The sequence below is a fragment of the Trichosurus vulpecula genome, chromosome 6 (assembly GCF_011100635.1).
Source record: "Trichosurus vulpecula isolate mTriVul1 chromosome 6, mTriVul1.pri, whole genome shotgun sequence".
In the NCBI taxonomy this organism is placed as follows: domain Eukaryota; kingdom Metazoa; phylum Chordata; class Mammalia; order Diprotodontia; family Phalangeridae; genus Trichosurus; species Trichosurus vulpecula.
Window position 1 is genome coordinate 255574503 of NC_050578.1, and position 21721 is coordinate 255596223.

At 44.1% G+C, this 21721-nt stretch overlaps 1 protein-coding gene across 2 annotated transcripts in view; it reads left to right on the forward strand.

Moving 5' to 3' along the window:
* The window catches only part of EXT2 (exostosin glycosyltransferase 2), a 189372-nt gene extending 172460 nt beyond the window's left edge, over positions 1 to 16912 (forward strand). The window contains exons 11-15 of one of the 2 annotated variants that reach the window (XM_036764387.1): positions 6261 to 6404; positions 8182 to 8310; positions 10236 to 10318; positions 13857 to 14077; positions 16195 to 16912. In XM_036764387.1, coding sequence (XP_036620282.1) covers positions 6261 to 6404; positions 8182 to 8310; positions 10236 to 10318; positions 13857 to 14077; positions 16195 to 16253 — 636 coding nt within the window. In that variant the 3' untranslated portion in view covers positions 16254 to 16912. The remainder of the gene's footprint in view (positions 1 to 6260; positions 6405 to 8181; positions 8311 to 10235; positions 10319 to 13856; positions 14078 to 16194) is intronic. The other variant, XM_036764388.1, reaches the window with a different exon arrangement.
* The last annotated feature ends 4809 nt before the right edge of the window (positions 16913 to 21721 follow it).

Here is a 21721-nt window from a genome sequence, read left to right on the forward strand (position 1 = left end):
AACTAAGGTGGGGCCCAAGGTAGGGCTAACTCAGGGGAGGGCCTAGTTTACAAATGAGTTTGAGTGATAGGTTTGGGACATCAGAGGCTCTTAGACCATGTGGGTTTAAGTCACCTCTTTGTGACGATTTTAGGTCACGTGGGTGAGTTGCATGTGTGACTCACCCCTGATGCTGAAAAAGATATAAAACCAGGGGTTGGCCTTCTCTTCTTTGGAGCTCTTACCCACAGCAGTGGTGGCGTGCATAACTCTGGGCCAGCCCTTGTTCTGAGCTCCCGGGCTGAACCTAGATATTGGTAATTATGAATTGTATTGGGTCTGTCTGTTTGTAATTTGTTTAAGGGCTCCCACTCGTGATGGTGCTGATGCAGAGACTCCAGGCAGCTGTAGCTAAGAAGCCCTCCAGCTCGTAAACCCAGATGCTGAGACTTTGATAAACTCTGGTAACTGTGTATTGGGATTCGAATCAGGCAAGGTCTGTCTGTTGATGTTTGTACTTTGTTTGTATTTTGCTCTGAAGTTCAGTGTGCTGGTCTTTTTCCCTGGAACTAAGTACATGATATTTGTATGCTGAATTAAAAGTAAACTTGTCAACCCCTTCACATAGCTTTCCTTAGTTAAGCAGATCAAAAAGAACCTGTGCTTTTGCAGCGTGCTGGCAGCTTTCTGGGTGCTGGCTGTTGGTGGATCTTACACCCCCACAAAAGTTGCTAGCCGGATTGTTGAAACATATCCTACAGAGCTGAACTTATTCTTCAAAAAAGAGGAGAGTAAAAATCATTAATGAAGACAGAGACTTTATACCTTCTGTTTAAAGCCAGGACCAGTGAGAAGCATGAGAAGGGAAAACGCAACAGGAAGAGGATGAAGGAGGCACCTCGTTTTCCATGCTCTGAGAATATGCATTTTAATGGAAGAATTACCTAGAAGGCTTGAGCAATTGTTCATAGACTTATACAGTTTAAGAGGCAGAAAGAACTTTAGCATCTAGCCAAACCCTCTGATTCAGAAATTAAATCCTACACTGACTGGAATGAAAAAAAAAATTGTTATGCCCCCAAAATCCAGCCTAGAAGGAGGAAGTGATCCTGTAATTACTTCAAGCAGACAAAAGGAGAAAGTGGATTTTTCACAGGTGCTATATTAATTCCTAGAATGAATGAAATAGGAGCTTAAATGATATAAAAACTCTGGAAGAAAGAATTGGATGGAGAATAAATAGCTTACAAGAGAAAGTGGTAAATCAAAACCAAATAATGGATTCCCTGAAAACTGGAATTAAAGAAAGAGAAATCAGTGTCTCTGTGAAATAGGAAGAAATATTAGAATAAACTCAAAAAGTTTTTAGGAATTGAAGAAAACATCAGCTATCTGACATAAACAACAGCAACAACAAAACAACTGACCTTGAAAATAGGTCACAGAAGATAATGTAAGAATCATTTGGCTCCTTGAAAACCATGATTTTTGACCCTTGGTGGAAAATGCTCTCCACATCCAGAGGAATAACTATGGAATCTGAATGCAGATCGAAGCATGCTATTCTCTCTCTCCCTCTCTCTCTCTCCCCCCCGCCCCTTCCTCTTTTGTTTCTTCTTTCTGGTGGTTTTTCCCTTTGGTTCTAATTCTTCTTTACAGCATGACTAATGTAGAAATGTTTTGTTTTTTTTTTTAAAGAAAGACATGATTTTTTTAAAAAGTCCTGACACTATATTTCAGGAAATCACAGATAAAACTGCCTACTGCCCAGATCTACCAGAACAAGTAGGAAAAGTGAAGATTGAAATACTTTGCCAATGACATCCTTAAATTCAAAAGTAAAAGTCCCAGGAATGTCCTAGTGAAAATCCAGATCTTCCACCTCAAATTTGTAAATGTACTGCACGCATCCAGGAAGGAGGAATCGCAGTCAGGATCATACAAGATCTGTCACTTCCTCTACAAACTAGAGGAGATCTTGGAATACAATATTCCAAATGTCAAGAAATACAGGCTTACAACCAACAATAACTTATCCTGCAAAGTTGAGTATAACCATATTGGGAGAAAGGGAGGGGAATGGGGAGTAGACTTAATTTTTTTTAATTTTTATTTTCAGTTTCAAATCCCCTCGCCCCCCATGCCCATTAAGAAAATAAGAAAAACAATACCCATTATAATATGAAGTCATTCAAAATGTATTTCCACCTTAGCCATTTTGAAAAAAAAAACAAGAAAAATAAAGTGAAAAAAATATGCTTCAGTCTGCACTCAGAGTTCATCAGTTCTTTCTCTGGTGGTAGATAGCATTTTTCAACATGAATCCTTTGGAATTGTTGTGGATCATTGTGTTGATCAGAGTAACTAAGTCTTTCACAATTGATAGTTGTTAAAATTTTGCTATTATCGTATACTCCTATTTTCCTAGTTTTGCTCACTTCACTTCTGAAACCATCTTCTTCTTCATTTCTTATAGCACAATAATATTCCATTTCAGTCATATACTGCAACTTATTCACCCATTCCTCAATTGATGGGCATCCCCTCAATTTCTGACTCTTTGCCACCATGAAAAGAGCTGCTAGAAATATTCCTGTGCATATAGGTCTTTTTCCTTTTTCTTTGATCTCTTTGGGATACTGACCTAGTAGTGGTACTGCTGGGTCACAGGATATGTACAGTTTTATAGCTCTTTGCACATAGTTCCAAATTGTTCTCCAGAATGGTTGGACCAGTTGGAAATAAATCTTTAATGCAAAGAAAACTTTCAGAAAGTTGTGTTGAAAAGACCAGAGCTGTGTAGGAACTTTGAAATATAAACACAAGAATAAAGAGAAACCTAGAAAGGTAAATTTATTCTAGCAATTGGAAGGAGTGATATGATATAGATTATTATGTAGTACAAGTGTCCTTTCAAAACCTTAGTGAGGAGATTGAATAATAAGAAACAAAGGACTTGGGGGTGGATTGAGTCTTTTCTGAAAGTTGTTAGAAAATAAAGAGAAGAAAATAAAAGGAACACACTCATGAATAAAGAAAGAAGAAGCAGGTGGAACTTAATTAAAGAAAATAAGAATTTAAATATAGAGGAAGGGTAGAACAAGCATCAGATGAACCTCATCTGCATTTGAAGTGGACAATAGGGTTAAACACATGCACATGAACACTTTGATGCACAAATACATCAAACTCAACTAGGGAATGGGCAGGGATGGAGGAGGGCTTAAGAGGGAGAAAATAGCCACAAGCAAAATAAACTTCCTGATCCTGAAGTGTGGGGATTAAAAAGGGAGAAAAAGGGAAAGAACTAGAATCTTAGAGGGTTGCCTGTAAATGGGGGAATGGCTGAACAAATTGTGTTATGTGAATGCAATGGAATATTATTTATTGTGCCAAAAGGAGACAAGAAATATTTTCCGAGAATCCTGGGCAGTATAAACTGAGGCAGTGGCATGAGCAGAAGCTGGAGAACAATTTATCCAAGGATGACAACTTTGTGAAGAAAAATATCTCTGAAAGACCGATCAATATAATGACCAGCCATGTCTCCAGAGGACCCCATCATAAAGCCTCTTGTTATCTACCTCCTGACAGAGGTGATGCTTGCAAGGTGTAGAAAGAGACCTACATTTTTGGACATATCTACTGTGTTGATTAATTTTGCTTGACTGTGTTTATTCATTACAAGGTTTTTTGTTTTTTTTTTACTTCCTTTATTTTAATGGGGATGGGAAAAAGGGGTGAGTGAGGAGATATCTATAGTGACACAAAAAGAAAGAGGGCCATTGAAACATTTTTTAAATGAATCGGAGAGAGTAGAAAGAACTTCAGAAGCACAAACAAGGAGAACAATTTTGAAAGTAACTTGTAGAATATATTAACAAAATTTGAACTCTGATTAAACACAAAAATGGAAATTCTGAAAAATCAAAGGAGAGATTAATTAAATTGAAAGTAAAAAAAAACTAATAAATCAAAGTAGGAGCTAGTTTTATGGAAAAAACCGTTAAAATATATAAATCATTGGTTAATTTGAATAAAAAAGGAAAACCAAATTACCAGTATCAAAAATAAAAAAGAATTAATGTACCACCAGAGAAGATGAAATTAAAGGAATTATTAGGAATTATTTTGCCCAATTATATGCCAGTAAAACTGACATGACACTGAAATTGGTAAACATTTACAAAAATATAAACTGCCCAGATTAACAAAAGAAGAATACCTAAATAACCTTATCTTAGAAAAGGAAATTGAACAAACCATTAATGAGCTCCCTAAGAAAAAAGTCCCCAGGACCAGATAGATTTACAAGTGAATTCTACCAGACATTTAAGGAACAATCCCAACACTATTTAAACTATTTTAAAAAATAGGTAAAGAAAGAGTCCTACCAAATTCCTTTTATGACACAAATGTAGTTTTGATACCTAAACCAGGGAGACCAAAAACTGAGAAAACCATAGACTGAATATTGATGCAAAAAATTTAAATAACATACAAGCAAGGAGATGACGGCAGTATATCACAGAGATCATGTACTGTGACAGGTGAGATTTATAGCAGGAATGCAGGACTGGCTCAATATTGGGAAAACCATTGACATAATTGATCATATAAATTATAAAAACAACAAAAGTCATATGATTATATCAATAGATGTAGAAAAAGCCTTTGACAAAATACAACACCCATTCCTATAAAAAAAACACTAGAAAGCATAGGAATAAATGGAACCTTTCTTTAAATGATAAGTAGTATCAACAACTCTGAGGTACCACTTCATACCTATCAGACTAGCTAACATGACAGAAAAAGAAAATGATACATGTTGGAGAGGATATGGAAAAATTGGGACACTAATGCATTGTTGGTGTTGTGAACTAGTCTAACCATTCTGGGGAACAATTTGGATCTATGCCCAAGGGGCTATAAAACTGTGCATACCCTTTGACCTAGCAATACTGGATCTGTATCCCAAAGAGATGAAAATAAAAGGGAAAAGGACCTATTTGTACAAAAATGTTTATAGCAGCTCTTTTTGTGGTGACAAAGAATTGGAAACTGAGGGGATGCTCATCAATTGGGGAATGGCTGAACAAATTGTGGTATATGATTGTGATGGAATACAATTGTTATAAGAAATGATGAGCAGGATGGTTTCAGAAAAACCTTGGAAGACTTATATGAGCTGGTGCAAAGTAAAGTGAGCAGAACCAGGAGAACATTGTACACAGTCACAGCAATATTGTAAGGATGATTAATTGTGAAAGACTTAACTACTCTAGTCTAGGTGATCTAAGACAGTTCCAAAAGATGCATGATGTAAAATGCTATCTGCCTCCAGAGAGAAAATTGCTGAATTCTGAATGCGGATTAATGCATACTTTAAAAAAAATTCTTTTTCTTTTTTTGTCTGTGTTTTCTTCGGCAACATGGCTAATATGGGAATATGTTTTGCATGATGTCACATGTGTAACCAATATCAAATTGCTTGCCTTCTGAAAGCGTGGAGAGATGGGTGGAAGGGAGAGAATTTGGAACTCAAAATGTTAAAAAAGAATGAATGTCAAAAAATTTTACATGTAATTTGGAAATGTTTAATGAAATAAAATAAATATTTTTAAAAGCAAATGTTATGAAATGGATATTCAAGTTTGCATACACAATTTTTGTATATATGGAAATGCTATTTTTTGTGTTTAAGTTCATGATAATAAAATTCAAAAGTTAGTGATGGAGTTGGGATTGAAATCCAAGTCTTTTGGTGATAAGGCCAATACTTAGCAGACATGTTCCTCAAACATTACACTCCTAATAGGCCATGGGTACTAGGAAAGACTGGGCATGTACTCAGAAAAATGAAGGTCTTCTTTTAGAACCAGTGATTTCTCATGTTGACAGATGTCTAGATTCAGTCAATATAGTTTCTTCTTAGTTGCTCCAGTTATCCAATAGTGTCATTTCATTATAGCTCCAATAATTTGTGAAGTGTTGTAGTGTTAGATTGGTAGATTTGACCCAGAAGAGATACTAGAAGTTTTTGCCAAAGAAATCAGGACCCAATTTCTGCCTTCTGATCTTAGATGAGCAGGAGCATCCTTTACAAAGATCTTCCAGCAGTTTCACCACCTGCTGTCCTGCTTACTTAGAGAGAATAGGCTCTGTACCAGAATATGAAGATTTCTGCCCATCTATCAGTATCTGTTCTGGGACCTTTTCATTAGCCTTTGCCTGCAGTTTGTCCAGGAAAATAATCAGCCATATGTCTTCATTCTCAGGTTTGGCGTGAGTTTCCTGACAGACTGGTGGGATACCCAGGCCGCCTGCACCTCTGGGACCATGAGATGAGCAAGTGGAAGTATGAGTCGGAGTGGACCAATGAAGTATCCATGGTACTCACGGGAGTAGCTTTTTACCACAAGGTAATTAAGGAGTCCTCGGGGAAAGTGATAGTTAACCACCCAGAGCTGGTCTTCTGGTGAACATGAAGAATGATTTTTATTAGGTCACCTTGGTTTTCCATACATTCTGTGAAGCTCAAAAAATAGAAGTGAAAATGATTTGGAAATGTCATAGCATTGGGAAGGGGCTTTTAGAACAAAACCAGTCAGATGAGAGACAGTGAAAACTACAGCATTTGGCTTTCTAAAGTAAAATGTGATGACTCCTCTACTTGTGCCATCGATTCTGTCACTTTCTGCATTCCCATGAGCTTGTTCTTTCAATCATATTCATTCTTTCTGCTTTTTCTCTCTGTTTATCCCTCTCAATCTCCGCCTCTTTTCCTCTCTCCTTCCTTCTCCTTCCCCACCCCCCATACTCTTTCCTGTTACTTGGAAACATGCGTATATCTCTACCTTCTTTAAACACCCTTCTCTCAACTCCTCTAGCCAAGGCACCACCTCTCTGACATTCACCCAGGTTTATAATCAGAATTACCCTTGACTCTTTCCTCTCAGTCAGGAGCCTCCGTCCACAGCCTCTCTTTGATGGGTCCCCTTCTCCTTCACCAGCCCTCCTTACCTTTCACTTGAACATTTGACTGATTTCCACTTTCTCCCTCTCTTTGCCATGCTCCAAGCAGCTGCCCAAGTAATCTTTCTTAAGCTCAAGTCTGACCCTGTCATTCCCTGGTGCCTTTAGGCAAAAGTAGAAACTTCTCAGGCTGTATTTAAGGCCTTCCACAATCTGGCTCCAGCCCAACTTTTCCAGCCTTATTGCATGCTACTCTCTTTCATGCAGCCTACTTCCAGACAAACCCATCTCTGTGCATTTGTGCAAGCCATCCACCATGCTAGTATGCACTGCTTCCTCATTTCCAACTCTTAGAATCTTGCTTCAAGACTCAAGTCTGTAAAAACTTGCCTGATTCTCTTGTTTTGAGTGCTCCCTCTTATCTCCAATGTGAATTCCTCAAGAACAGAGACTGTAATGTGTCTTTGTATCCCTAGCACCTAGAAGGCATGTAATACATTTTTAAAATTACGTAGAATTTTCCAGGTGTTCCCTTTTAAGCAAGTGGTATGAGACTCAGAGAGGTTTTTACTGAACGAGAAGGATATTGGGATAAGGTAGAAACAATATTTGTTCAGTTGTTTTCAGTCATGAAAACTCTTCGTGACCCCATTTGGGGTTTTCTTGGTAAAGACACTAGAATGGTTTGCCATTTCCTTTCTAGCTCATTTTACAGATGGGGAAACTGAGGCAGACAGTGTTAAGGACTTGCCCAGGGTCACACAGGTAGGAAGTGTCTGAGGCCAGATTTGAACTCAGGAAGATGTCTTCCTGAATCCAGGCCCAATACTCTATCCACTATGCTACCTAGCCACCCATAGAAACAATATGGGAATATTTATATCATGTCTGTCGACCTTATTTGTCATACATATTGTGTATTATATATAACTGGCACTTTTTTTCCCATCTAGACCAAAGGTTGGCAAGCTCTGGCAATAGCCCTTGGGCTAAGATTGGTTTTTACATTTTTAAATAAATTTTTTAAAAAAAACCATTCTTAGTTCATAGTACAAAAGTAGGTGGCTGGCTGGGTTTAGATGACTGACATAAGCTCAGATCCCGGACTCCGTAAGGTAGGGTCTGTGCTTACCCTATCCTCAGGTTGTTTGTAGTAACGCTATATGAACGGGAACATGGTTTGAACTAATACAAGAAGACCTCTTGTTTTCTCTCCTTCTACAGTATTTTAATTACCTGTACACTTACAAAATGCCTGGAGACATCAAGAACTGGGTGGACGCCCACATGAACTGCGAGGACATCGCCATGAATTTCTTGGTGGCCAATGTTACAGGCAAAGCTGTCATTAAGGTGGGATTCTTACCGTCGTGCAGTTTTAAAGCTGAAGAGGACTTTGTACAAATATATATTTCCTGCCTATCCAGGGTCTTACCTTACATTTGTGTAGAGCTTTGGAGATTATATAATTCTCTGTATGTTATCTCCCTAGATCCTTCTAACAGTAGATGCAGCAGATATTATCTCTAGTTTCAAATAAGGAAACAGGTCAAGTTAGGCAAGCTCTAGCTTACCAGTGCGCATTTAGGGTCAGGCCATCCCCAGGCCTCTGCACAGGCTGTCCCTCACCCTCTTCATTCCCAACTCTTAGAATTTCTAACTTTCTGCGAAGTGAAGCTTGGTGCTGAATCCAGGGCTTCCCCATCTGCCCTTTTACTGCCATTCTGACTTTCTTGGAATTGCTTTATGTTTCCCCTTCCTCCCCCATAGAAGATAAACTCCCTGAGGGCCAGAACTGCTTTGTTTTTGTCTTTTATTGACTCAACACTGTGGTTGAGGGGATAGAGTGATAGGCTTTGAGTCTGGGAGAACTGGGTTCAAATGCCACTCCTGCTATTTATCTGATTTTATTACCTTTAGTAAGTCACTGAATCTGTACCTCTGGCCGCTCCTTAGGACTCATCTCCTAAGTCTTAGACTCACACCCAAGAGTGCCCCATGCTGATGAAATCACTGCTTCTTCTTCCATGCCCTGCCCACTCTAGGTGTTTAATCTATGTTTGTGGACAAGCGACATAGGCAAAGTCACAGGGCTTATTCTGCTGACTCTTGACTTAGGCCTGCTTGTACTCTCCTGTGGTGTCTGTCACTGCCTGAAGCAGACAGTGGGCAAGGCCTCAAAGAAGGAGCTGCATTCAGAGTCAGGACATGATATGTGGGATGAGAGATGAAGAGCCTCATTGATTTCTCTGTGAAGATGGGATCCTTTGGATCTTTTTAGTCCCGTGGGGTGATGTCCATCATAGAAATGCATCCTTCCTGAGATCAGCATCCAGGGGAGCCTGTGCAGCAGAGAGGCAAAGAGGGAAAACCCCGAGGTCCTTGGGGCCTCCCCAGCCCCTGCTCAGCCTGTCCATCTCAGAGTGGACAAGTAGCTGACATGCTAATTGGGAGAATGTTTGGGGGGTGGGGGGGCCACAGGGTTCATTTTAAGCCCTTGACATGTGTTTGTATATTTTAAACTTTGGACAACTACTCTGGACTCTCCTTTCAAAGACTGTGAAAGTGGAGTATGATTAGGCCTAGCCTTGCCTCACTACCTGGGCTCCCCTTCCCCCACCCCATTCTGTACACTTCTCCTGGCCAGGACAGCCCTGGCAGGTTTCCTAGGAAAACCTTCTGCTAAGATAAAGGAAAGAGAGAGTGGTGGGCCTTGGATTGTGGGGAGGAGGGGAGAGAATATAAGGGTTTCTTCTGAAATAAGGGCCCTCCAAGTAACCTGGCACCTCCTCTGGCCCAGAGGCAGCTCCGAGCTGGAAGGAGCAGAAAGACAGTCTGTTGGGGTAAGGTTACGGTGAGAGTAGGGAAGCCATATTTCATCGCCCTTATGACTGCAAGAACAAATGGTGTTTATACAGGGGCCTTGGCAGTGAGAAAACAGTCATTAAACAGGAATTAAGCAGCTTGTCATCACTGCTTCTTTCCAGTTACAGAAGGCAAAGCCTCCAAGCCATTTTTATTGGGCCCTTGTGAGCTCTGCTCTTGGCTGGGCCAGATGGGATTGAATGGAGGAAGAGTGAGAGGTGTGTGTGTGTGTGTATGTGTGTGTGTGTGTGTGTGTGCGTGTGTGTGTATGCGCGCGCGCACGTCTGCATGCGTATGTGTGGAGAGGAGGAGGTCAGCTTACAGCACAGAGGCACGTTGAACAGCATGGCAGGTGTGCAGTTAGCATTCCTGGTACTGACGGTGCACTCTTTTTCATGGATCTCTGCCCCCAGGTGACTCCACGTAAAAAGTTCAAATGTCCTGAATGCACAGCCATCGATGGGCTCTCCCTGGACCAGACACATATGGTGGAAAGGTGAGTGAACCTGGGCCTGAGGCTCTGCTCAGCTCCCCTCTCCTGCTGCTGGCCTGTTTGTGGGAATGTCCTGAGACATTAGGATGGCAGCTGGTAGCTCCTAGTCCCTTTGCTCTGTGGGAATAGGGTTTGGGTTCAAGCTCAGGTCACCCAGAGAATAAATCTGGAATGTTACTTGCCAACATCATAATGACTGGGAGGGCTCAGGAGTGTGGTCAGCCTTCATCTCCAAGAGCCAGAGTCTCCATATTTACTAAGTAGTTAACCATCCTCAGTCTCTGATAATTGGAAACTGGCTCGTTTTTAAGAGCAGAATGTCTGTGTTATAGTGCAAATTTGAATGGTCAGAATTAAAAACAAAGCAACCAGGGAACAAATGACCTTTGCCAGCACTACTGAGCTACCAGCCAAGATGAGGAACACATTGAAAGCTTTTAAATTCGTAGAGGAAAGGCACTGGGCGTATCCATAATATTCATGTTCTGACTCCTAGTCAAGCGTTCATTTATTCACTGTGCCTTGCCTGCCATGCATAGAGCATTATACCAGGTCTTAATAAGTGCAAAAGAGAGAGAGGACATGGTCCCTGCCCTCAGAGAGCTGATCATCAAGCATGGGGGCCCTCAGTCCTCATGAGGATCTTTTAGATTCTCAGTCTCATGAGCACCAGGTATACAGGGACCACATCAGTTCGTCTCCATTCAACAAACATGGGGAGGTAGAAAAATTAGGTAACACATGGTCTCTGCTCTCTTCAAGTGATGGCAGAAACAATCAACTCAGCTCATTTCTCAACTCTTTGTCAATATCTCAACGCAAAGCACATGTTCAGCCCTGTGGTACCAGTGTGCCAGAGACGTGGCTTTTGCCCAGTGGATCACTGACTGCTAAGTAAACATAGGTTGGAAGAGAGAAAGAGGAATGTGATTTAAGCCATTTCTAGGTGAGGTAGTGGTACAGTCTAGCCCAGTGGGTGCAGTTGGGGTAGAAGCCAGGGAGACCTGGCTCCAGGGCCAAACTCAGGCAAGCTTCCGGTGGGACCCTGGCCAAATCATTTCATTTCTTAGTGCCCTGGACAACTTTCTGGGTGCCCAGCACATAGTAGGTGCTTCCCGACCAGCTGACTAGGAGTTATAAAGTGCCAGCCTGTACTGACAAAGAGAAGCTTCCCACATCAGCGAAATCCAAGATTCAGTAGGTCCATATCCCCTCTCCCTGTATAAGCTAAGTGGCTTTCACAGACAGTGTCCTTTACCATAGCCTTGAAATGTTCCCCTTTGTAAAAATGGCTGGCAGCACTCATCAGTCCTGTAATATTCAAGATTCAAAACAATAGATCTAAAGACAGCTCAGAGGGTGTGTGGGAGTCCTTACTGAAGATTCTTTGTTCTGAAGTTTAAAGTGACAGGACTAGGGTCCAAGAGCACCAGCTGGGTGGGGCTGGGCTCAGCACCCTGGCTCATAACTTCCCTGTGGGCTCCAACCAATACATCTGCCCCAAACTGCTGCCAGGCAGGGTCAAAGTGTCATGACCTAGACCCAGGATTGGTTCCATTGGCACCAGATCACCCCCACAAAATGGCAGGTCTTTAAAAGGAAGCCAGAAAGCCGCTAATTAGTCCCTTTCTGACTCCTTCCACGTCTCCAGAAGCAGCCCTTAGTATCTCCATGTTTCGTAGAAAAGGAGAGGCTTATGTCAGATTAGAGGCAGTTATTGATGGAACCTTCTTATGCCCCTATGGGGTCATCGGCAGTCACATGTGGTGATGGCCAGAATTTCATAAGGAATTGGCACAGGGACTGAGAACAAGAGGGGAGGTAGGCTAACCCTCCCATTCTACAGATGAGAAAATTGAGCTGCCAGAGAAATGAAGTGACTTACCTGAGGTCACACAGCATATACATGGCTGAGCTAGGCTTCAAACCCAAGGTCTCAGGCATTAACCTCAGTGTTCTTATCACTGGGCAACACTCCCTCTTTCTGAGTGGACCTAGGGAAAAGAAACTAGGAAATAGGTTCATCTGGCAATGGAGTGGGAACCATTATCATTCAAGGAAGGCAAGCACCTTCTCAAGGGTGGGCCATAGGGAAGAAAAAAGAAATCATTCCTCAGACTCAGGGCAGTCAAAGGGCCCTCAGGGAGGAGCGAGCACCCCTGTGGCTTCTTGCCTGGGCTTTGCAGCCCTGATGTTGTCAGATCCTGTTACAGGGGAGGGTCCGTCCCTAGTGATCCCCAAAATGCTCTGCCCGCTACGGAGCTGCTGCCCTCAGCCAAAATGGGTCTCATTTCTCAGCTGACACTCACCAGTTTACATGTTGGGCACCATCAGGCTTTGCTAAGTGTGATGAATAATGCTTGGAAACTTGAAGAATCTGCATGTTTGATCATTTTAAACCAAAGGCACAGCGAAAAAATAGTACCTTGAATAGAAAAGATTTAACCAGCGATTGCTGTGGTATCAGAGGCCCAGATCTGCAGCATCCGAGGCACTGAGGCATTGTCTGGAGCTTGCCCTACTCCATTATGCCAGTTGTCCTCAGTTTTGTCCTACTCCCCAGTTTACTGTGGGACATAACACCCCTTCTGGGCTTCTTTCCCAGAATTCTAGGGTACCCTGTGGGTCCATGCTTCTACCACTACCACTACTACCACCACCACCACCACCACTACTACTATTGTTACTATCACCACCACTACTATTACACACAGGAAATGTGCGTGGCTGAGGCATCTCATGCCTCTGGTATTATGTGGCCTTGGGTGTCCTCATGCCGCTCCCCACTGGCTGCAGTGCCGCTGCTAGCCAGGGCTCTCAGCGGAGCTCCCACAACACGACTCCTTGTTGCCAGGCTTGTGAGGCTGGGAGCAACTGTGTGGAATGTGAATCATGCCCCTCCCAGAAAGAAGGAGGAAGGAATAAGCATCTACAGGGCCTACTATGCGCCAGGCACTACGCTAAGTTCTTTATAAACATGATCTTGTTTGATCCTTACAACAACCCTGAGAGACAGGTGTATTGTTATCACCATATTACAGCTAAGGAAGTGAAGCCCAGAGGCTAAGTGACTTGTCCAGGGTCACACGGACAATAAGTTTCTCAGGCTGGATTTGAACTCAGGTCTTCCTAACTCCAGGGATGAGGGAGCGGAAGAGACAAGGAAGGGGGAGCGGGTTTTCTCTCCTCTCCCTTCCTCATGGCACCTTACAGCAGAGCTTCTTGCCCATAAGGAAACACTGTGCCTACCAGGGAGCAGAGAAGTATATACTCTGTACACAGACAGGCAAGCACGGCACAGTGGAGAGACCTGGATTCGAGTCTTGTCTCAGCCACTTACTAGTTGTGTGACCGTGGGCATTAGCCACTGGTAGCTCTGTTGGCCTCAAGTCTCAGCCTACTCCAGTCCTTCTCCATTCAGCTTGCCTTCCCACTCATTCAACTCTAGTGGTTCCCTGGGATCTCTAAATCAAGTACAAAATTCTCTGACATTTAAAGCCTTTAATGAGTTGCCCCTTTCTTACCTTTCCCGTTTCCCCAGGGACTTTGTGATCCAGCAACATTGGCTTTCTAACCATCCTGCATACATGACATCTCATGTCCTGACTGCCTGGAGTGCCCTCTCTCCTCGTCACCTCCTCATTTCCCTGACTTCCCTCCAGACTCAGCTTCAACCCCACCTTCTACAGGAGGCTTTTTCTGGTCCTGTCACCCCTCTCCCACTGCCAGGGCCTTCCCCTGAAATGACCTTCTACCTGCTGTGTATGTATTTCTTGTGGACGTGGTTGTTTGTATGTTGTCTCCCCCATTAGACTGAGCTCCTTGAGGGAAGGGACTGTGTTTGGCTTTTCTTTTTCTCCTCAGTACTCAGCACAGTGTCTGGCACATAGTAGGTCCTTCATCAGTGCTTGTTGACCAAATGGCTACAGTAAGCCAGGTTAGAAACCTATGCCTTCTGCTAGCATACCTCCTGGGTGTCCTGAAACCTTCCTTATCAAAAGAATGTGGTGATCACCAGGCTGCCACCCCAGGTCACAGAGCCAGTGAGAACAGAACTCTGGGCCCCTGGTGCCCAAGACAGGTCTCTTGGTCCTCTGAAGGTTGCTTCAATCTCACTCAGGCCTCATGCTCCTACAGTGGAATTCAGAGTTGTGAAGGAAGAAGGGGAAGCTCACACCTAGCCTCTGCTTGGCCAGCATGAAGCACTATCCCCTCCATCATCACTCTCAAACCCTCAGCCTTTGGACATTTGTGAGAATCCTCTCCCTAGCTCACCAGTAAATCTGAGTGCTTGGAAACAGCCAAAGAGCTAGCATTGTTAGAAGCTCCTCATTGCTTCTCCCTGTCTCAGTACCTGGGTCTAAGGAAGACCCTCGTATTAGTTAGCCCTTGTTTTAGTTAATTAAGGTGCCATGGTTTGGCTGAATAGAGAGGGAACTGACCTTTCTGAAATCTAGCCTTGGCATCCCATCTACTTCAAAGGAGATTTTTATGGCTTGGTGTGTTTGGGGTTTCTTGTTTTGCTTTTTGGGGGTGCCTTGGAGTCCCCCCCCGGGTTAGGGCCAAAGCTCTCTTCATCCCTCAGCTGTCACACTTAGTTGGCATGATTGACCGAGACTGCTTGTGAAGGCTCCCCTGGAGAGTCTGACCCATTCACCTCAGAGGGGTCACCAGCAGGGCTCCAGGAGAGCAGGAGGAGGGGAGGAATCAGGCACAGGCCCAGAGTCTGCAGCTTCCCTTCCTTCTACTTCTGATGGCACACCAGTGCAGCACAGCTCTCCCCGAGGTGACCCAGTCCTGCAGCTGCTGCTGGTGTCTGTGGCCTATGGAGACTCTTCATGTCGTGGAGCTGTGTCTCTCCCAGCAGGCCCAAAGAAGCTGGCCCCGTGCCTCCCTCCCTCAGGCAGGACTTGGTAGTGCACAGAGGGATTTCCTCACAACAGTCCTGGGAGATAGGGAGTGTCTTGAGGAAGCTGATGCTAAAGGAGAGTAAATGTCTTGTCCATGATCTCGTATGGGCATGGGCATGGCCAGGCCTGGAGCCCAGCTTTTCTGGCTCAGAGTTCAGTATTCATTTCTACCATTTGTCCCTTCCATTTTCTCCAGTGCAGGCTTCCTCCTTGCCTTTAAACCAAGCACAGACAAAAGTAGCCGACTCTTTCCTCTCTTCTCTTTACCCTCATTCTGACTGGCAACCAAGGGGTTAAGAAACATCTTGGCAGCTAATCCACCTTGGTTTACGGCATGTGCTCATACGTGGCTGGAAGAATGACTGGAATTTTAGGGGGAGGGGAAGGAAACTGACTTGCAAGTGTGCAGGGCTTTCTGGCAGCATCCCTTCCCTCTGCTCTCCTCTCCTTTCCTCTCCTTTCCTCTCCTCTCCTCTCCTCTCCTCTCCTCTCCTCTCCCTTCTCCTCTCCTCTCTTTCCCTCTCCTCTCCTCTACCTTCTCCTCTCTTCTCCCTTCTCCTCTCCTCCCCTTCTCCTCTCCTTGAATTCCCACTGAGGAGCTCAGACCCCTACTTCTGAATGAAGGGAACTGGTTAAATCCCTTCCTAAGAGCAGAGGATCAGCCTTCAGATAAGAGATCTTCCTCTGTTGCCTGCCATGGTCATTTGTATACAGGAGAAAGCATGACATAGTGACTAGAATCTTGGACTTGGAGTCAGAAAGACCTTAGTTCTAATCCGGCTTCAGATATTTCCTAGCCCTGTGACCCTGGACAAGACATTTAACTTGTATCTGCCTCAGTCTCCTCGTCTTTAAAAAGGGAACAACAAAGCACCCTCCTCCCTGGGTGGGTGTAAAGTGCTATGCAAACCTTGAGGCCCTGTGTGAATGCTGGCTCATCTCAGCCTTCTGCCTTCCCTCTTTCTACAGATCTGAATGCATCAACAAATTTGCCTCTGTCTTTGGGACCATGCCCCTCAAAGTGGTAGAGCACCGAGCTGACCCAGTCCTCTATAAAGACGACTTCCCGGAAAAGCTGAAGAGCTTCCCCAACATTGGCAGCTTGTGAAAGATGTGACTGCCAGAGGACCACGTGTTGAAAAGAAGCAGGGGACTCAGTGCTCCGGGGGCCAGGGTACCTGGGCAAGGGCTCTCGAGGGGGGCTTTGACCTCCCAAATATGGGAGTATAGTAATCACCTTTCCTCTCTTCCCCCAGAAGGTAGGCATTATGGGCTCTGGTGAACCCATTGAACAATGCAGAATGGAAGGCTGGGTCCATAGCGTCTATATTTCCTGCAGACTGAAATTCCAAGACCTCTGACTTGTTGTGACTGCCTGTCTATTCTGGCCTTAGCACATTTGAGACATTGCCTGCCTACAGTTCTTAGCCTAAGGAAATCATGAAAAAAAAAGCATCCCCATCTCACTTTTACTTTTTCCAAATCAGTAGGCTCTTTGGGGAAAAGAAAAACCTGACTTGGGTTCACATACCAAACAGCAGATCATGATTTATAGATGATGCATTGGCTGCAACCTAGAGTTGTGGGACTTGGTTCAAGAGGAGCAGCTTGAGGTCCCTTGCGTACCATGTACCATTGTTCCTTGGTCTGGCTTTTTAATATAATTAAATTTTATTTTTTACCTTTTTCCCTGGTTTGTTATTTAATATCAATTCTGATCAGCCATATCAGCCTCCATATATGTGGATATATTTCTAGGCCTGCCTATCTTCTGTCCCTGAAAAACAGTGCGGCCTAGATCTGGAAGGAGATAGCATTGCCATGGCCTTCAATGGGAGTACCGCACTGGAAGGTGGAATGTCAGAGCTGGCTGCGTCAGATATTCATGGTTGGAAACAGAGCCAAGATGGTGGAGTATCAGCAGAGCAAACTCCCTCCTCTGCCCAAAAGGCCTAGAAAGTGCACCAGACTGAATCCTGATGGGGAAACCCAAGGAAAAGTCACAGGAAGGCATTTTTTCCATTCCACCTTGGCATAGGGAAGCAGACTGAGAGATCTGTGAACACTGGGAGTAGGGTCTGACCAGGTGTCTGCAGTCTCATGGAGCTCACTAGGGCCCAAAGAGAAACTGAACCAGTACAAGAGGATGTCCCAGACCTGTACCAGGGCACTACGTGCAGGGTGTGGAAACAGGTGCCAACTGGCACCTCACACAGAACCTGGGAGGACTGAGCAGGACAGTTTTAGGGGAGGAAGTGGCCATGAGTCCTAAACTATGTACTGAGCAAGGAGCAGGTTCAGAGGGAAGTGGCTAATGTGTGGCTCAGATCCCAGGAGCAGAGTGGGGTCTCAGGTTCAGCTTCTAGCCAGGTCTGAATCCTACAGAAGAATAACCAGGACAGAAATCTGTGACCAAAAGGGAGCCTATGGCTCTGTCACTCTGAACCAAAAGAGCTCCCTGGCTGGCTGATACTAACTGAATTCAGCAGCAGTCTGCTGTTACTAGACCCAAACCCAGGTCAGGAGCTTAGTCAGACCAGGGGAGCAACAATCTGACTTTGCCCTGGATGAAAGTGTGAATGAAAGCTTGTCATGCCTATCCTCAGCCATCCCTGAGATCCTAGAATCACACAACACTCAACACCTCAACACAGCAGCGACAGCAACAGCTCAGGCCTTCTCTCCAAAAGTGCAGGAGCCTGACCCTAACATTTGGGATGAAGTCAGAAAGTAGGTTGGAAGAAAAAGCAAAAAATGTGTTTCTCCTACCCCTCCTTTCCCCATTAAAAGCTGTGATGCTGATAGGGATGGTCAAGATACAAACCCAAAAGAAGAGAATCACTAAAACATCTACCAGTAAAGCCTCAGAGAAAAACACAGCTAGAAAAACATTCAGCTAGAATTCTTAGATGAGATGAAGAAAGACTTTTAAAATCTTTTTTTAAATTAAATGAGAGCACTAGAGGAAAAAAATGGAAAAGAAAAAGAACTATTGGAAGAAAGAATTGGAAAAGTAATTAATGACTTTGTAGTAACTTTGAAATTCAAACACAGAAGTGAAAAGAAAGGTAAAAAACTAAACACAAATGAACAAGGGACTAAACAAAGATAAACTGCTTCCATTCAAACATGGTGTGATGATCTGTGTGTCCCCTCTGAACCTTCTCATCATCAGGGGTCATAGAGGGAGTCCAATTTGACAGGTCTGAGACAGGTTCTCTTATGTCTTAATGATCTTAAGAGAAAAATGGAAAGAGGATAGGAAGTTTAGGTAAAATGGTCTCACAAAATCAGGGCACCCAAGAAGATGCCTGTGCAGACAAGGAGAGAAAGTAGGGAAGAGAAAAATATACGGAGCTGCATACAGAAATACCTTTCACTCAACAGGGAAAGAGGAGAAGGGAATTAGAAGACAGGTAGATTATGGGAGGAATTTTTCCCAAGTGAAACAAACCAAGGGTGTACAAAAATATTAATAACTCTTTTTGAGGTGGCAAAGAATGAGAATCTGAGGGAGTGCCCATCATTTGGGTAATGGCTGAACAAGTTGTGGTGTATAAATGTGATGGAACACGATTGTACTTTCAGAAATGACAAGCAGGATGATTTCAGAGAAACCTGGGAAGATTTATATGAACTGATGCAGAGTGAAGTGAATAAAACCAAGAGAATAATGTATACATTGACAATAATATGGGGAAAACAAACAACTTTGAGAGATACGTGACCGTATACCTGTTCCAAAACTCTAATAAGTCTAATTTCTGTTGTTAGTCATGAAAGGGGAAGTAGAGTGAAACTTTTTACCAGCGTTGGAGAGGTTCTAAATGTTGAGCAAAGTTCTGAAGTTGCAAGTGAGTCTAGTTTTCCCTCAGAAAATCTCTTTTCCTTCAGAGAGAAAATTACAAAACTATTTTAGGAAGGTATAAGAGGGCCCTAACAGACTAGCACCGAATTTCCGTAGTCACTATCCTGATGTTGAAGCCCCAGGCATCATGGAGTATCCAAGAAGGTGCCATCATGTCTTTTCATTATTATTGTATCACTGAGGAAACTGAGACCCACAAGTTAAGGGACTTAGGATTTTGAGCTGGAAAGTAGAGAAGGAAGGAAGCAGAACCAGGATTTGAACCCAGGTCTCTCTTGCTTCTAAGTCAAAACTTTTCTCCACAATGCAACCTGCTGTGAATACATGTGCTTAAAGAATAGGATTTGGATGATCAGCTGTTACCAAGGTGGGGGCCTGAGCAGGCACATACAGCCCTCCCGTCCTAACACTGAGATGAGAGTAGAACAGCCAGGTGAGGAAACAGGAGGTATGGGTCCTGATGGAGGTGGCATAACTGCACATGAGCATGTGGCAGTTTACTCCATTGCCGTGGCCTCCTGATCTGCATTTCTGGCTCAGGACACTCTGAGGGATGTCCCCAGAAAGTCGAAGTCTCTAAGACTTAGAGCTAGAAGGAACCTTTAAGATCCTTGAGCCCAGCTGAGGCCTGTAGAGGCTGTGGTGGAAAAGCCAGTGGCTCTCTTTTCTCCACACGTGATCCTTCTCTACAGAGTGACCTTGCACAGTGACCCAGTCTCAGAGGTCTACCCTCACCAACAAGCCCTTTGACTTGGAATTCCAGTAATGTTCCCTCAAGAATCCATGACTAGCTTGGTGTAGACTGCAGCCCTTCCAGCGACTTAATCCTTGTTCTTCCTCAATTGAAAGCTGGCTCATCTAGAGTCCCCCCACCGAGGATGGGTGGGCTTCTCTGCCCTTGGCAAGGCTGGGCCTCAGACTGTAGACACAGTCCCCCACCAGGCTCTTCTTGAGGCCAATCTGGCTTGGTTAGGAATGGTCAGACAGTGCTTGTGCTTGGCTGGCAGAGGCTTAGGGAACCCAGTCATCCCTACACCATGACGAGGCATTGGAAGACGTATCTCCTTGAATCTCCTTTTTGTCATCTGTAAAATAGTAATAGCTGATATTTAGATCTTGTATTATGACTTACAAAGAATTTTAGTACATCATTTCATTTAATTCTAACAAACCAGATATTTTTAATGTCCTTTTACAGGTACGGCAGTGACTTCCCTCAGGTCACCTAGTATGGGCGTAGGTGGGGTGCAAGCCCAGGCTTCTTTTGACTTTCTGAGTCCCAAGCTCTTTGCATTACACTGGGGGGTGGGGGTCTGCACTAAAATGAACTGTTCCAGCCCCAAGAGCCATTCTGGGGTGTCTGTTCTCAGATCCAGTCCAGTCCAGTGCCTAGCCTTGCTTAGGCACAGGGCAAGAATCCCAGAGGAGAAATAGCTCGGACAGTATCCATGATTACAGCCGTGCATGGAAGCGTCAGTGATTCTCGGAGCTGTGAAGAGGGCTAGGCCCAATAAGCAGCCCCTCAGCCCCCACGCAGCATCTGGCCTTGGGGGGTGGGGGCCTGCGAGCCTTGTTTCAGAAGCAGAACAGTGATGCTAATTAGAATGTCATGTTTGGCCCACAGCAGCCGGCAGCTGGTTTCACATTGAGAAATCTTTTTAAAGAGAGTGCGTTCCACCAGCCCACGGAGAAGGTGAACCCAAGTTGTCCCTGGACTCAGCCGCTCTTTCCCCTCAGCCCTGGGGGACCTGCTGGGCTTTTTCCACTGTCAGGGCCTTGTTGAAGTTTCACAAGAGTTCTGTGTTTGAATGAAATCTTTGCTCCTTAATATGAGACTTACTGACATTTTTACCTTATGTGCTTTATCATTGCTTGCTTCTCTACCTGCCTCTTCCTCTCCCTCTTTCTTTCATTCTCTCTCTTTTTTTCAATTGACCTTTCCTGGAGAAACTAAAAGAGAAATGCAGAAGCATTGACTTGAATTTCGTGTGGTGTGAAGTCCTGAATCAGCTCAGACATAGCACTTCACAGGTCCTGCATCTGGGAAGGGAAGATTGAACTTTTTCCACTCTGATGCAGACCTTGTAATTTGGTCACCTCAGGCACCTGCCTTCCTAAGGGCTGACTTGGTTTCTCCCTCCTAGTAGAGAGTCCCTGGTCTGGAGCTCTCTCACCCCCTGATGCTTTTAGCAAAGGCAACACTGACCAGACTATCACATGTAGCTTCTTTGAGACCTCACAGTCCAAGACTTTAGATATCATTTGGTCCAATTCCATCATTTTATAGAGGCCTGCACTGGGGGAAAGTGACATGGCCCCAGACATGGGAATGAGTTGGGATTTGAACCTAGGTCCTTGGAAGCCAAACCCTGTGCTCACTCTTTTTCACCATATCTCACTATAATTTCCCCTTACCACAGGGCTGAAAAGAATGAAGGTGACTGTGTGTTTGTATGTGTGTGTGTGTGAGTGTTTGTGTGTACACACACATGTGTGATGTGTTGTGTGGGGCAGGGAATGTTCCTTGTTCTACTTGGCTGCTCTCTTGAGTTGAGAGTATCCTCAATCTTGGATCCCAGCTTCTGCACATGGGGGACCCTCCCTAGAGGTGGGGGCTGGGCTGGACCA